Source organism: Portunus trituberculatus, chromosome 38 (assembly GCF_017591435.1).
Source record: "Portunus trituberculatus isolate SZX2019 chromosome 38, ASM1759143v1, whole genome shotgun sequence".
Lineage (NCBI taxonomy): Eukaryota > Metazoa > Arthropoda > Malacostraca > Decapoda > Portunidae > Portunus > Portunus trituberculatus.
In genome coordinates this window covers 6,047,100-6,063,481 of record NC_059292.1, presented here as the reverse complement: position 1 = coordinate 6,063,481, position 16,382 = coordinate 6,047,100, and the positions used below count along the sequence as shown (strand labels likewise).

The window sequence follows — 16,382 nt, the reverse complement described above, 5'->3', positions numbered from 1 at the left end:
GGTCCTTGTAGCAGAAGTAGGTGATGGTGGTGGTGGTAGTAGAGTAGTAGTAGTAGTAGTAGTAGTAGTAGTAGTAGTAGTAGTAGTAGTAGTGGTGGGTGGTGGTGGTGGTGGTATGTACGCCTCGCTCTCCTTTGTCCTTACTCTTACTCCCTTGGTGTTGGCTGGAGCGCCTCGGGTGTTACCATTAAGTCAGTCAGCCTCCGTATCCTGATGGTGTAAGTCCCTCCATGGAGTTCTAATCTCTTGGTGTTTCCTTGTCTTCCCCCGCTTGGGACAGCCCGGCACAGCTCCGTTCCGCCCCTTCCCTCATTCCTCGGGCAACACACCAAGGATGATGAAGGACGCGGCCGAGGAAATGCCTTATAATTGGTGTTCTGTTATATGTCCTTTGAGGAAAGCCAGAGCTGGTCTTCCCCGTGCACTGACCCTTCCTTCTTTGTCCCTCTGCCGCCCTCACTCTGGCCTCTATTCAAAACGCTCTGCTCTCAATCTGTTCTCTCACTCTTTTCTCTCTTTTTTTTCTCTCACTTTTCTCTCAATCTTCTCTCATTCTATTCTCTCACCCTTTTCTCTCACTCTTTTTCTTACTCTTTTCTCTCTATGCTCTCTCACCCTTTTTCTCTTTTTCTCTTTTCTCTCACTCTGGCCTGTATTAAAAAATGCTCTCCTTTTTTCTCTTTTCTCTCACTTTGGCCCATATTCTGAAAAATTTTACTCACTCAGTTCTCTCGCTCTTTTTTTTTTTTTTTTTTTATCTCTTCTCTCACTCTGGCCCATATTCAGAAACGCTTTGCTCTCTCACCATGACTATTTTCCACGGCCGCAGAGATGATTAGCGGCTTTTCAAGAGTGTTTATCCTGTTAACAGTGTAGAAATCTTGTCGTTCTGCCTCTAGAACCATAAAAACACCTAAAAAAAAAAAAAACCGTGTAAACTTAGATTAACCTCTTCAGTACTAAGACGCATTTTTACCATGACTTTTGGGTACTATTCAGTGATTTTATTTACATTAGGAAGGGTCTATGGAGGTCAAAAGATTAGTGGCCACAGTCTTCGCTATTTTAATCCCCCACATAAGTTTCTGAAGCTGAATACAATCACCAAATAGTAAACAGAATGAATATGGAAACACGTCATGGTACTGAAGAGGTTAAGCCTTTTGAAATCGTGGAGGTGAAGGACAGAAGTGTTTGAGAATACGAGCCTCTCTAAACAGCGGTGGGGATTCCTCGTGCATGTTGGAGAAGGTCGTTAATTGGTGGGGGAATGTTGTGAATTGGGAGAAGGAATCATGTTTGAAATTCTCACATTCCTGTATCCTAACTGGACTCTTCTCACCTGCCCTTGCTGTTACGAACTGTGTGAATCATGTTGACATTTCCTCCATTCCTGTATATTCTTAACCATTTCTGTACCATGACACGTTTTCATATTCATTCTGGTGACTATTTGGTGATTTTATGCAGCTTCAGAAACTCATGTAGGGATTAAAATAGTGAAGACTGTGGCCATTAATCTTTTGACCTCCATAGACCCTTCCTAATGTCAATAAGATGGTCTAATCGTAAACCAAATTCAACTTAAAAATGTGTCTTGGTATTGAAGGTGTTAAATTTCCTCCATTGCTGTACCCTTAACTTCTTCAGTACGAGTACCATAACGTGTTTCTCTATTCATTCTGGTTACTGTTTGGTGATTTTATACACCTTCAGAAACTCATGTAGGGATTGAAATAGTGAAGACTCTGGCCATTAATCTTTTGACCTCCATAGACTTTTCCTAATGTCAATAAAATTGTCTAATGGTACACAAATCTCAAGGTAAAAATGTGTCAGCATTGAAGGGGTTAACGTAATTTCCTCCCTAACATTTCTACTTCTCACTCTCCTTACATAGAAAGGATGCTTGCCGCGGGGTGGGCGTTCCGGATTGGGATGTGAATCATGGTTAAAGTCCCTCCATCCTTGTATCCTTTACCTGTTTGTCTGCACCTCCCCCTCCTGCATATTAGAAAGGGTTATTAACGACGGATAAGGATGTGAATCATGCTGAGAATCCTCCCGTTTGTCGACTACTGGGAAAACACTAACCTGGTGTGAAAAATGCACGAAGTGAATGAGAAACTAGTGAACCATTCTGACAGAGAAGTGTTAATCTTCAGTTATAAGAAAAGGAAACGGTCGCATTGTTTTGTATTTCATCATTCGAGTTCATACCAGATTAGTTTTCCCAATTGTACCCTTGCCAGTGGTCCTCCTTACCTGTCCTTACCTGCCCCTGCCTTGCCTTGCCTTGCCTGCCTTGCCTTGCCTTGCCTTGCCTTGCCTTGCCTTGCCTTGCCTTGCCTTGCCTTGCCTCACTTCACCTTACCTTACCTTGCCTCGCCTTGCCTCGCCTTGTCTTTTCTTGTCTTGTCTTGTCTTGTCTTGTCTTGTCTTGTCTTGCCTTGCCTTGCCTTACCTTGCCGTACCTGCTCTTGCCTTGTTTTACCTTACCTTACCTAACTTTAAATTGCCTTGCCTTGCCTTGCTGTGCTTTACCTTTCCTTTCCTTTCCTTTCCTTTCCTTTCCTTTCCTTTCCTTTCTTTACCCATCCTTGCATTGCACTACCTTACCTTACCTGTAATTATCTTGCCTTGCCTTGCCTTGCCTTGCCTTGCCTTGCCCTGCCTTGCCTCGCCTTGCTTTGCCCGCCCCTCGCCGCGACGCCCCGCTCTCCTTACTCGGAATGTTTACGGGCAGAGTACATCCCCATGGCTTGAGCTAATGGTATGCTGCTGCCAAGAGACAAGGACATGGGGACTGGGAGGCGGCTGCGATGTGCTGACAACCTGGCCGTTGCTCAGTGCTGACTCCTTGCCGGGATCCACTTGTCTATGTTGAGGGAAATATGTGTCGTAGAGTTTTGCTGAGGAAAACGTGAGTCTTAGAGTTTTGCTGAGGAAAATGTGTATCTTAGGGTTTTGCTGAAGGAAATATTTGTCTAAGAGTTTTGCTGAGGGAAATATTTGTCTAAGAGTTTTGCTGAGGGAAATATATCTTAAAATTTTGAGTCTGTCAGTGTGATATCAGTACTGTATCCTGTATTTTCCCCAGATGAAGCCAAGTAACGTCTATACACCAGTGAAATAGTGATAGAAAAGAACCACTGGAAATATAAACGAAGGAGTGGACGACCTAAGAAGCGATACAAAGCGAGACGAGTCACAAAAAGAAGCAATCTGGCTTAGTGAAACGAAGTGAAGAGGAACTATGTGTGTTGAAGGGTTATGGGACGTGGAGGTGGACAGGAGAAGGATAAAGGAAAGATTGACGGAGATAAATGGAAGAGAAAACTGGGAGAAAGTTGAAATAGAAAAGTTGAGACCGATCATAAGAAAAAGAATGACTCGTTAGATGCTAAACGTGTAACATAAATGAATAAGACTAGTATACCTCCTAAGACGATTATGAATAGAATATAAGAAAATCAATATGAGTAAAGTGGATAAACCAGCTGTCAAAGAAATAAAAATGGTTCGGATTAGTAAAGTTAATCCCATAGAAAGAGGAAGAAAATGGTCGATGGCGATAGATAGAAGATAAGGGACGCGAAAGTAGACAGAAGAAGGGTGAAGGAAAGATTGACGGAGATAGACAGAAGAGGAAGATGGGACAACGATGGGTTAAAAAAAGGAATAGGAAGAAAATGGTCGGTGTGGATAGAAGAAGATAAGGGACGTGAAAGTAGACAGAAGGATGAAGGGAAGGTTGACGGAGAAAGATAGGAGAACGATGGAATAGAGGAGGAAGAGAAGGGTTGATAGGGATAGAAGATGAGGAGGAGGGGAACTGATGAAAATAGGAGGAAGAGGAAGATGATTATCGATGAAAGTAGATGGCTGAAAGACGGAGAGAGAGAGAGAGAGAGAGAGAGAGAGAGAGAGAGAGAGAGAGAGAGAGAGAGAGAGAGAGAGAGAGACCACATTAATTTTTGGTCTCAACTCCACCCACTAAAAAGAAGAAAAAAAAATAAGATGAAACCGTTTTTTTTATCCTTTTGTGATCGTGAGCTTAACGAACACAACCCAAAAAAGCCTGGTGACCTCCGCTGACCCTCACCGTTCGCTGCTCCTCGTGACCAGCGTGTTTCTGGCCGCGTCGCCCTCTCAAGGCCCCTCCTCTGCTGCCGCTGCTTACATTCCCGCCCTGGATGCCTCGCCAAGGGGGGAAACACGTGTCGAAACCACTGAAACACTTTCCCGTCTGGCCTGATAATACTAATCTTTCAGCCAACCCTCTCACTCTCTCGGGAAATGATTAATACAGATCTGACCCCGAAATGTGTGGAAATAACGCTTTTCTCGACAAATGAGATACAATAAGCGTGTGTTTTTCCTTCCCTTTACAGTAGATCGAGGGTGTTACGTCATGTTTCCTATGTTCTTATGTTCTTGTGTTGCCTTTACTTGCTGCCTGCCTGCCTGCCTGCCTGTGCTTGGTGGTGTAACCTTTAGAGAAAGTGGTCGCTTGGAAGTGGTGAGTCTATCGTGCTCCTAGTGGCCTCCTATGCTGCGTTGTGCTGTGCTGGGCTGGACTGGCCTGGACTGGGCTGGGCTAGGTTGGGCGGGGCGGAGCGAGGCAGGATGAAAAAAGGGAAATTAATCAGTGTGTGTGTGTGTGTGTGTGTGTGTGTGTGTGTGTGTTATAAGGAAAGTTTGTCGTGTTTTTCTTTCGGTGTATAGTTGGTGGTGGTGGTGGTGTTTCATGAGAGATTGCTTGGTGGGAAGATTTTTTTTTTTTTTTTTTTCTATTTTCTCTTTTGCCCTCGTCATCGTTTTTACTGTTTTTTGTTTTCATCAGTTCTTCTTCTTCTTGTTCTTGTTCTTCTTCTTCTTCTTCTTCTTCTTCTTCTTCTTCTTCTTCTTCTTCTTCTTCTTCTTCTTCTTCTTCTTCTTTCTTCTTCTTCTTCTTTCTTCTTCTTCTTCTTCTTCTTCTTCTTCTTCTTCTTCTTCTTCTTCTTCTTCTTCTTCTTCTTCTTCTTCTTCTTCTTCTTCTTCTTCTTCTTCTTCTTCTTCTTCTTCTTCTTCTTCTTCTTCTTCTTCTTCTTCTTCTTCTTCTTCTTCTTCTTCTTCTTCTTCTTCTTCTTCTTCTTCTTCTTCTTCTTCTTCTTCTTCTTCTTCTTCTTCTTCTTCTTCTTCTTCTTCTTCTTCTTCTTCTTCTTCTTCTTCTTCTTCTTCTTCTTCTTCTTCTTCTTCTTCTTCTTCTCCGTCATCGTCGTTGTCGTTCTCATTGTAATAATTTTCTTTGTCTGTCTGTCTTGTATGTATCTATCTATCTACCTATCTTTCTTTCTCCATCTCTTTCTCTATCCCTTTATCCCTTCCTCCCCCCCTCCCTACCTTTCTTTTTCTATCTCCTACTCTCCCTCCCTCCCTCCCTATCTTTCTTTTTCTATCTCCCTCCCTCCCTCCCTCCCTCCCTCTCTCTCTCGTCTTGGTTATCAGTGTCGTGGGTCTTCTTGGCGCGCTGAATATAGAGCAGAGGGAGGAGATTCGCTGCCCTGTCACAGTGCATCACCGAACACTATCACCTCCCTCACTTCTTCACTCCCTCCCTCTTAAAGTCCACCACCACCACCACTAACAAGAACAACAACAGCCGCCTTGGTGACTGACCTGGCATACCTCTCATTGTAAGGGCGTGGCAACTCTCTCTCTCTCTCTCTCTCTCTTAAGACGTTTTGAATGCCCCAATAATTCCTTCTCTCGCTGGAAGACTCGTGGATTTCTTGTGGTTGGTTTACGTGGGTTTTTGTGGGACTGGTAGAGTTATGGAGTTGGTTTATGGTTTATTTTGTGTTTCTCTCTCTCTCTCTCTCTCTCTCTCTCTCTCTCTCTCTCTCTCTCTCTCTCTCTCTCTCTCTCTCTCTCTCTCTCTCTCTCTCTCTCTCTCTCTCTCTCTCTCTCTCTCTCTCTCTCCATATTTAGTTCTGATTTAGTGACGTCTTACAAAACCTGATTCCTGAGAGATTTTTATTAGTTAGCATTGAGGTAAAGTATGAAGTGCAGTGGTTGTAAATGCATATTATATTGATTTTTTTTTCTCGTTTTCGTTGCGTTTCATGTTTTCTCTCCATATTCAGTCATGATTTGTTTTCCTCAAAAAAAAAAAAAAAAAAAAAAACGTACCTTGAAGAATTATTACATCAAAGCACTTGAAATGGAGGAAATGCTTAACCCCTTCAGTACGATGACGCTTTTTCATATTCATTCTTGTTTCTATTTAGTGATTTTATACAGTAAGAAAATCATGTGTGTATTATAATGGTGAAGACTCTAGCCATTAATCTTCTGACTTCCATAGACCCTTTGTTAATGTGTACAAAATCGTCTAATTCAAAACTCTTAGTAAGAATGCGTCCCAGTACTGAAAGGGTTAAGGGATTCTGGTATTAAACTCGACATGACTTTTTAACCCCTTCAGTACCATGACGCGTTTTCATATTCATTTTGGTTGTTATATAGTGATTTCATACAGCTTCAGAAACTTATGTGGGGATTGAAATGGTGAAGACTGGCCATTCATCTTCTGACCTCCATAGACCCTTTGTTAATGTGTACAAAATCGTCTAATCATACACAAAACTCGTAGTAAAAATGCGTCCCAGTACTGAAAGAGTTAAGGGATACTGGAAATTAACTCGGCATGACTTTGATAATCTCACTCACTTTGACTGAGTTTAGTTTAGTGTTTCCTCTCCATATATAGTCCTGATTTGCTTCCCTCTTACAAAACTCGAGTGTCGAAGGATTCTTACCACATCAGAGGACCGGACATGAGATGGATGGGGGGAAAATAAAGGACAGTGAAAGTAAATGCAGCTTATTAATTCTTACTCGCTTTTCGTAACAACAACAACAACAACAACAATTACTACTACTACTACTACTACTACTACTACTACTACTACTACTACTACTACTACTACTACTACTACTACTAGTTCCTATATACATACATTTCAGTAATGAGACGCATTTTTACCATAAGTTTTGGGCATGATTAGGCAAATTTATTGACATTAGGGATGGTCTATGGAGATCAGAAGATTAATAGCCAGTCTTCACTATTATAATCACCACATAAATTTCTGAAGCTGTATAAAATCACCAAATAGTAAGCAGAATGAATATGGAAACGCGTCACGATACTGAAGAGGTTAAATACGCTATGGTTCCTTTAATTTAAAAAAAACTCTAAGGAACTAGAAACCACGATTTAAACTTTGCCATCGAGTGACATGCAACTAGTCCATGTAGTGAGCCAAATTTTCACACGTATACTGATCTTCTATGACTGTTTTATGTGTTTTTAGTGTCTGTTTTCAAGTCTAACATTGTACCTTCCTTTCTTGCAGCAAATCTGGACCCGGCTGAGCTGAAGAAACTTAGATCCAAGCAGCGCAAGGCGGCCAAGAAAGCAGAACAGAACAAGGCCGAGGAAAAGAAGAAGGAAGAGAAGAAGGCTGAACACCAAAAATCCAAATCTGGCGGCAACACGGTAAGGTAACGCTGGCTTAAATGCTGGCTTGAAAGTGTTGCCTAGTGGCTTGGATGCTGGTTTAGAAGTGTAGTGTGCTGGTTTGAGTGTTGTATACTGGCTTGAGAGAGCTGTGTGTTGGCTTGGGTGGTGGCTTGGGAGTGTTGCATGGTGGCTTGGATGTTGGTTTGGGTGTGTTGTGTGCTGGTTTAAGTGTGTTGTGCACTGGCTTGGGAGTGGTGCTGTGTGCTGGCTTGGGTGGTGGCTTGGATGTTGGTTTGAGTGTGTTGTGTGCTGGTTTAGATGCTGGCTTGGGAGTGGTGCTGTGTGCTGGCTTGGGTGGTGGCTTGGGAGTGTTGTGTGGTGGCTTGGATGTTGGTTTGGGCATGTTGTGTGCTGGTTTGAGTGTTTTGTTGTCCACTGGCTTGGATGCTGGCTTAGGAGTGCTGCTAAGTATTGTGTGCTGGCTTGGGTGGTGGCTTGAGATCTCAGTGTTACATGGTGGCTTGGATGCTGGTTTGAGTGTGTTGTGTGCTGGTTTGAGTGTGTTGTCCACTGGCTTGGATGCTGGCTTGGGAGTGCTGCTGTGTGCTGTGTGCTGGCTTGGGTGGATGGCTTGAGAGTGTTACCTGGTGGCTTGGATGCTGGTTTTGGAGTGCTACTGTGTGCTGTGTTGGGAGGGCTGCTGTGTTCTGGCTTGGGAGTGCTGCTGTGTGCTGTGTTGGGAGTGCTGCTGTGTGCTGGCTTAGGAGTGTTGCTATGTGCTGTGTTGGGAGTGCTGCTGTGTGTTCTGGCTTGGGAGTGTTGCTGTGTACTGGCTTAGGAGTGCTGCTGTGTGCTGTGTTGGGAGTCCTGCTGTGTGCTGGCTTAGGAGTGCTGTTGTATTCTGGCTTGAGAGTGTTGCTGTGTGCTGTGTTGGGAATGCTGCTGTGTACTGGCTTGAGGGTGCTGCTGTGCGCTGTGTGCTGGCTTGGATGGTGGCTTGAGAGTTGTGTGATGGCTTGGATGCTGGTTTGGAAGTGTTGCTGTGTGCTGGCTTGGAAGTGTTGCTGTGTATGCTGGCTTGGATACTGGCTTGGAAGTGTTGCTGGGTGGTGGTGGTTTGGTTGGCTTGTATTGTGCTGGGTTCATTAGTGAGTTATTAATTTGTTGTGTTGATTCCTGTCATGTGTGAGGTCATTAACAAATGCAATATTACTGGGTTTGTTTGACACCATGTGAGTTTCCATCTCAGCCTTACGGAACTTGACATTGTGCCGCTGTTTGACTAGAGGCAGGACAATGCTGTTTGCATATTAAGTGTGGAAACGAATCATATTGTATTGGGATTTTCCACATTATGTATTTATCATTGTATTTGTAATGAAGATAGTGAATGATTAGTAAGTAAAGGATACTTAACAGGAACTCTTTCATTATAGCTTGAGGTGGAACAACACTTCTCAATGACTGAAGCTTGAATATCAAGTGTTCATGTCAGGATAGACTTTGCTCATCACAGAACTCGGTAAAGAAATGCAACATCCTTTTTCGTTTTCTGCCCTCACCGGTTATTGTTTTGATGAAATGATCAGTGAATCCATCTCTCCCCAGGATGACGTGGACAACCACCCGACAGAAGACCTAGACCCCAGCAAGCTAGAAAGGACAGAGGAACCTCTCGCTGAGGCCATCCACTTCCTGAAGCCCCTCCAGTCCCTTGCTCCACAAAGAATCCAGACTCACCTTATGGCCTTTGAAATTTATATACGGAAAGGCAAACCTCTCCTCATGTTGCAGGTAATGTTACATACAATTGTCTGTGTGTGTGTGTGTGTGTGTGTGTGTGTCAGGCAAACTATGGATTTGATTGTAGCTTGAAAAAAAAAAAAAAGAGGAAAGAAAAACACAACTAATCAAGATAAAAAAAGCACCTATTTTCTTTGTTAATGTGAGATTATAGGACGAAGGATTCTTAAACTTCAATCCCCATAACACCTTCCCAATGTATGACAGAGTAACAGTGACACTTTGGTAGTACATAGTGGGTGTTTCGCCTTGTAAGTGACGGTGATACTAAAAAAGTGTGCACAGTGTAATATGAGGGAATTATTCAGGTTACTACAAATCTGTAATATAGACAGCTGGGTTGGTCGTAGGATAGGCTGTGTACAGAGTTGTAAACTGTGTATTAAAAAACAGGTATCTAAAACTAAGAAGATAAGGAATGAAAGAAGGGAAACAGTGTGCTATTCCTGAGTCTTACACAGTTGAAGTGGCAGTGTAACCTTGTTGTGTTGGGAATGTTGGCTTGGGAACCTTGTTGAGAGCTGGCAGTGTAACCTTGTTGTGTGTGTTCCAGGCACTGAAAAGAGCTCTTGACCTGGAGCCTAACAACCCGGAGCTTCACACGTGTCTCATCAGGTTCCTGCAGTACAGACAAGAAAAGTTACAAGGGCACCATAGCGTCGTGGTGGATGTGATCAACAGGGAGGTGAACCGGTTGCTGCCCACCACTGACCCCACGCAGCTGAATGAAGACTTCCTCAATAACAACCAGGACTCAGTTCCCCACAGGCTACAAGGTGGATGGCTCACTGTGTTGTTTGTTGTACTGGCCATGTTGTTTTGATGTTTTTAACCCCTTCAGTACCATGATGTGTTTCTATATTCATTTTGCTGTCTGGTGATTTTACACAGCTTCAGAAACAAACTCATGTGGGGAATTGAAATAGTGATGACTGTGGCCATTAATCTTCTGACCTCCATAGAGCCTTCATAATGTCAATGAAATGGTTTAATTGTACTCAGATGTCATAATTAAAATGTGTCCCAGTATTGAATGGGTTAAGTAGTGTTTAGGTAATGTAACTGGCAGATTATGTGGGAATTATGTGTATTTTCTAGTGAGAATATTTAACTCTGATGATTTTGTAGAGAAGTGGTTTTGAAGTGCTTTGAATATCTTTGTGCAAATATGTATGGGAGGTTAAGGGAATTAGAGTCTACTTTATAGCCAAAATACTCAAAATGCTGAAACTTTTTCAGTTGGAGTTAGAGAAAGAGATTGAATAACTAGTCTTCTTGCAGCGTTGTCAGTGAGGATGTGTTATTTTCAGAGGTTTAGGGACAAAGATGAATTTTTGTTTAATCTTTAGAGAGAGAGAGAGAGAGAGAGTGTGTGTGTGTGTGTGTGTGTGTGTGTGTGTGTGTGTGTGTGTGTGTGTGTGTGTGTGTGTGTGTGTGTGTGTATGGACAGGTTATCTCAGTAAACCCTTTGTGGGGATATTGGTATTGTATACAGATATATTTGCTGAGGTTAATGTGCATTGTATTCCTCAGCGGCCAGAGCCATGAAGCTGCTGGATTCAGTACAGAGGGACAGAGCTCTCTCCATCGCCACCGCTCTCGAACCTCACCTCACTGAGCAGACCCACCAGGTGTGTATCCATTGCCTTTGTTGCTGTCAGTTACCTCTTGTCTGGAATTGAATTTTGTTTTTGTTTGTTTTTACATGACATTTATATTTAGGATTATTATCCTTTGAATTTTCTTTCTGAGGTATCATTGTTGTGTAGATTGTTAGTGTTTCTATAGTTGTTTTTCAAAAGAAAGTATGATAAATATTTGAGTGTGTGTGTGTGTGTGTGTGTGTGTGTGTGTGTGTGTGTGTGTGTGTGTGTGTGTGTGTGTGTGTGTGTGTGTGTTTCACTGTTTGATCTGCTGCAGTCTCTGGTGAGACAGCCAGACCCTAAGGAATGAGCTCAGAGCTCATTATTTCTGATCCTCAGATAGGCCTGAGACCAGGCACACACCACACACCGGGACAACAAGGTCACAACTCCTCGATTTACATCCCGTACCTACTCACTGCTAGGTGAACAGGGGCTACATGTGAAAGGAGACACACCCAAATATATCCACCCGGCCGGGAAATCGAACCCCAGTCCTCCGGCTTGTGAAGCCAGTGCTCTAACCACTGAGCTACTGGGTGTGTGTGTGTGTGTGTGTGTGTGTGTGTGTGTGTGTGTGTGTGTGTGGAGTGGTACTGTATTACATGACTCATGGGGGAGATGACAGTGGTGCAGCATCATGGAATGGCCACTAAGGAAGTCTGGATGTTTTATTGAGCAAAAGGATGAAAACTGCTTTTTTGCAGCATCATGTTGCTTCTTTAACCCCTTCGCGCCGGATGTTAAAAAAGCCCGCCTGTATGATATACGGGTGGTAGTGCTATGCCCGAGCTGGAAACTCGTGCAAGCTTGTCATACTTGTCGCCTTTGTGTATTATGCTGCTATTTTTAGTTACTATATCGCCTTCCAAGAGGAAAGTGGACTCTTCTCTCTTTGGAGAAAAAGAGAGAGAGAGAGAGAGAGAGAGTCTATGCCATTGGGTAATTTTAGACACAAGGTGGGACGCATGTAGCTTATCTTTAGTGATTGGTGGAGACAAGGATGGTGGGAGGAGCCCTAGGATTTTAAGGACAGCATACGGTGTGTGTAGTTGGTATCCAACACATTGTATGAGACAACTGAATTGAAGAAAGCTCAGAAAAGAAATATGACGCCTACGTAGGCGTCACCGTATATGCTACTGGGCTTCATGACGCCTACATAGGCGTCACCGTATTGAAGGGGTTAAGTCTCCAGCCTCAACCATTACAACTTTTACATCCTTGTGTCTGTCCAGCCTTCTAGTGAATGAAGGTCAACATTTTATGGGAATATTGACCATAATTTTAATGGGTGTTTACTTGTGAATAACAGTTTTTTGCTCAACAGAATCTGCATAAGGTGCTAGAGTGGCTGGAGTCCAGAGAGGTTGCAGGGACACCCGAACAACTCAGTCGCTACAAGGCCCAGAGTCATGCGCTGTTCCCACGTGCCAGAGCTTTCATGCCACCTGAGTCTTCTTCCTCATCATCCTCCTCCTCCACCACTACCACCACCACCACCACCACCACTGCAGCAGACTCCATCTCAACCACCAACCTTACCGTCACCACCGTCACCACCACCACCACCGCCGCCACTGCAACCGCCAATCACAACCACGTGGACGCTCCCAGCAGCTGAGATTCACTAATGGTCTGTAACGCCAGAGTTCAGCGAGTGCAGGGTTGTTACAAATAACACTCACCAGGATCCAGTGATATTGCTGCTGTGTGCATCAATAAGGACAGGAAAAGTTTCATATGCTTTTTAAGGCTCAATAACTTAAAAGTTATAATCAATAGAGGAAATGCATGTACATATGGGAATTGAATAGAAACGATCCTGGCATTGTACACTCATGCATTGGTGAGTGCTGTCAGACACTGAAGTGTTTCCTCTCTGTACACATTTTTTCCTGCCGTTCAGATGACTGACTGATCCCTGTTGTTGGAATTATTCTTACAAAGTTTTTGTTAAGCGTTGAATTTGCTGTGTCAGTAAACAAGTATGAAATGCCAATGTTCTTTTTACACACACCTGATGGATCTTTAGTTTAATTCCCTCTCCTCTCCCCCCCTCTCTCTCTCTCTCTCTCTCTCACTCTCTACCTCTATCATATTCTCATCCTACAGAGTTCCTGTTAAAAGTGCTTAAGTTTATTTCCTTACCTGAGTGTTTTATATCATCGTAAAGGCCTTCCCCTGCGCCATGGCAGGCAATACATCCAAACTCCAGCCCCAACACTCCCTCAGCATCACCACAGCTGCCCACCACTCAGCAGAGTCAGTGTCAACACAGCTATGGAGTCACACATGTTGAAGCATTTTGTTGTGGAGCTGTTTCAACTCAGGCAGTTGGTCACTCTGCCTTGAGATTTTATTAATAAAAAAATATTCTTGTCCAGGCTGTGTAGTAAATTCATCCAAAATCCTCCCCGGTCATGTGTGATGCACCAAAACTTTTAAATGCATTTTAAAGAGAAATTTATTCTTTTAGAGACTTGTAGGAGTGACCCTTAATGGTGAGAAACTTTGATGATGATGATGATGATGATGCACTGTATGGAAATTTGTTTTGGCAGTTTATACTCAGCCACATTCCACTCGCGTAGTTAATTGCCAAGACTCAGTTTTGTGGAATAACTGTTACGTGCCTTTGTACATTTGTAATTATGTTAGTACCTTCAAAGTGCCCTGCTATTAATAGTTTCTCCTACATTTCACTTAGTTTTTTTTTTTGCCATTTGAAGGCTATTATACATCACTATATCATCAGTACAGTATATTAAACAAGTCCTGTAACTCTACCTTTTAGCTTCCTCTTGTTATAGCAGCGGCTGTTTGGCTTGTTTCTTCACTTGCATGACGTTATGTTTGGTCTTGATGCTTTCTTAAAAGATAAAAGCTAACTGAGAGGGACAAATGGCAAAGGCTTGATGAAACGTGGGTCAATGACCAGCCTGGCGAGTGGTGCGAGGTACCCGGGGGCCTGAGCACTGGGCACACGGCTGCATTGCTTATTCTGCTTAATGTCTGAGAGACAGACACATCATAACCTGTCTTGCTCACTTGCTCTGTCTGTTGATATTAACCGGGTAATGATGCTTTCATTTTGTAAATACTAAGAAATGTCAACAAGCTGTGAAAATGCTTTAGAGTTTCAATATGTAGATAGTGGTGCTTAGCATCACAAAAACCAAGGTGGACTATGACCCCTTGGTGACTGGAGTCATAAGCCATCTCATGATGAGGGTTCTACCGCATCAGTGCATCAACATGGCCAGTCAACACTTTTCCCTGTGTGTCATCTGATTTCTGTTTTATGGATATTTTTTCTTTATGATTATTTTGAATCTAAAACTGAGGAATTACTATGTGACAAGCAGACTTCATGCAAGGTTGCTGCCAAGCAAAGACCAGGACATGAAGCAATGCCGAGGAAGCAAAGCAACCATACTACTCTGTGTCAGTGGCTTTGTACCACTAATTCTGCCACCAGCAAAGGCATGAACATGGCAACACTCACTGCTGAGGTGAGGCCCTTGCCTGCTGATTACCCTGTGTGCTCCTGTCTTCAAGAACTTGTGGCAGAAAGTATTTGTTTTGAAGATACAGTATTGCTTGTATCTAAATAATTCCATTCTTACAAAAAGTAAAGATTTTACTAGAAATGTAAATCCTGATAAGGACATAAAAATGTTAAGAAATCATTGGCTAACCAGCAGGAGAGAATGTCATGCAGTTACAGCTTTACTAGAACTTTTGTGTTCCTGGATGGCAAAATTACATGGTCAGAGTCAGGGATACTGAGTCAGTAGTGTGTGGGAAACCAGACCTGATGGGCATTAATTTTTAACATGTCATTTATTGATACACACACACACAGACACTCACACATCTTAAACTGGGCCTTCATATCCCTGACATAGGAATGTGGTCTTTCAGTAAAGGTAGTGATGTCACAAAGCTGATGCCAAAGTGCATTTTATTGTACAGAAAAATACTGATTAATGAGAAACTGAGCTCATCATGGAAGGAGAAAGGACTTTACTAGTTTTAATCAAGGATTATCGCTGTATATGCATAGGATTATTTGGAGTAAAATGATGAATGAAGCAGCAACATAGAAGGATCACATTAATCACTTGTTTTGTGAAGGTTGCTGCCAGTTGCTACAAAGCCATGAAGCTAAACAGACTGGTCACAAGTCTGCATTACTCGTGTGTATCGGCCAGGTCTTAGTTGTTTGTACTGGCCCGTTATTGCATACTTAATTATGACTTGCTAGTCACTCCGGGAGAGGGTTGTGTTCCATTGTTCCAGGGTATTTGTATATACCTTACTGAGAACAGTTTTGTCCAGTCTGTTCCTCTCCTACTGTATGTGTATGGCCACAGGGCAGCACTGGACAAGTGGGGTCCTCAGGTTGGTGCAGGAGAGGCTGGTGGCTCCACTCTCTCCAACCAACCAAACAAACATAAACAACAGTCATTATTCCAAATTGTTTGTACAGAAGCAAAGCAAATGAAGTAATTTAAACAAGCTATACCTTACAGTGTATGTGTTCCTTGCCATTGTTTTTGTTTTAATTTTATGGTGTTAATTTGTCAAATAGGTTGTTCACTAATTCATACCAATTAAGATGTATATTATATAACTAATATACTATGAGCCTCAGGTGATATATTATGAGTCAAGGGCACTGTATGTACATGGATTGTTGAGTGTGCATGGCCTGCCTGGGTACCACCCTATTTTGATACATTTTTCAGTGTCATTATACATAGGCAGAGAACCCTCAGAATGGGGACTTGAAAAATAAATCCAAATATGTATTGTGTGCTGTCTGCTTCCTCATGTTTGTCCACATTACTTACAACTGTCTGATGTGAATGGAAGGTTGCCTACAGTATGGGACACCTGGGTTTGTTCTGGTGACACACACACACACACACACACACACACACAGACAGACAGACAGACACACACACACACACACACACACACACACACACACACACACACACACACACACACACACACACACACACACACACACACACACACACACACACACACACACACACACTCTCTCTCTCTCTCTCTCTCTCTCTCTCTCTCTCTCTCTCTCTCTCTCTCTCTCTCTCTCTTGTAACACCATATTGAAGCTTAAATATCAGCATAGCTTCTACCTGATAATACACACACCTTCACCGAAACAGTAAGTGCCTGAAGCCGCGGATGGTATTGAGGAATGTGCATGATGGAAGAAAGGTGAATGAATATATCCGTCCCCTTCAGCTGGAGAGGCATGGGGAACAGACATAAGAGTTACTACACAGGGTGGTTGAATGATTTGTTAGAGACAGGGGCAGTGAAGGATGGTAAATGGTTCTTCTATGTAGCTGAACGTTTCACCACTGAGAAGCAAGTGAGGTCTGGCT

General features: G+C 42.9%; 1 protein-coding gene across 1 annotated transcript in view; it reads left to right on the top strand.

Moving 5' to 3' along the window:
* The window catches only part of LOC123514605 (N-alpha-acetyltransferase 15, NatA auxiliary subunit-like), a 68,039-nt gene extending 52,265 nt beyond the window's left edge, over nucleotides 1-15,774 (top strand). Inside the window, exons 13-17 of the mRNA XM_045272572.1 lie at nucleotides 7,404-7,546; nucleotides 9,119-9,304; nucleotides 9,867-10,089; nucleotides 10,847-10,944; nucleotides 12,287-15,774. Of these exons, the coding sequence (XP_045128507.1) occupies nucleotides 7,404-7,546; nucleotides 9,119-9,304; nucleotides 9,867-10,089; nucleotides 10,847-10,944; nucleotides 12,287-12,580 (944 nt within the window). The 3' untranslated portion in view covers nucleotides 12,581-15,774. The remainder of the gene's footprint in view (nucleotides 1-7,403; nucleotides 7,547-9,118; nucleotides 9,305-9,866; nucleotides 10,090-10,846; nucleotides 10,945-12,286) is intronic.
* The last annotated feature ends 608 nt before the right edge of the window (nucleotides 15,775-16,382 follow it).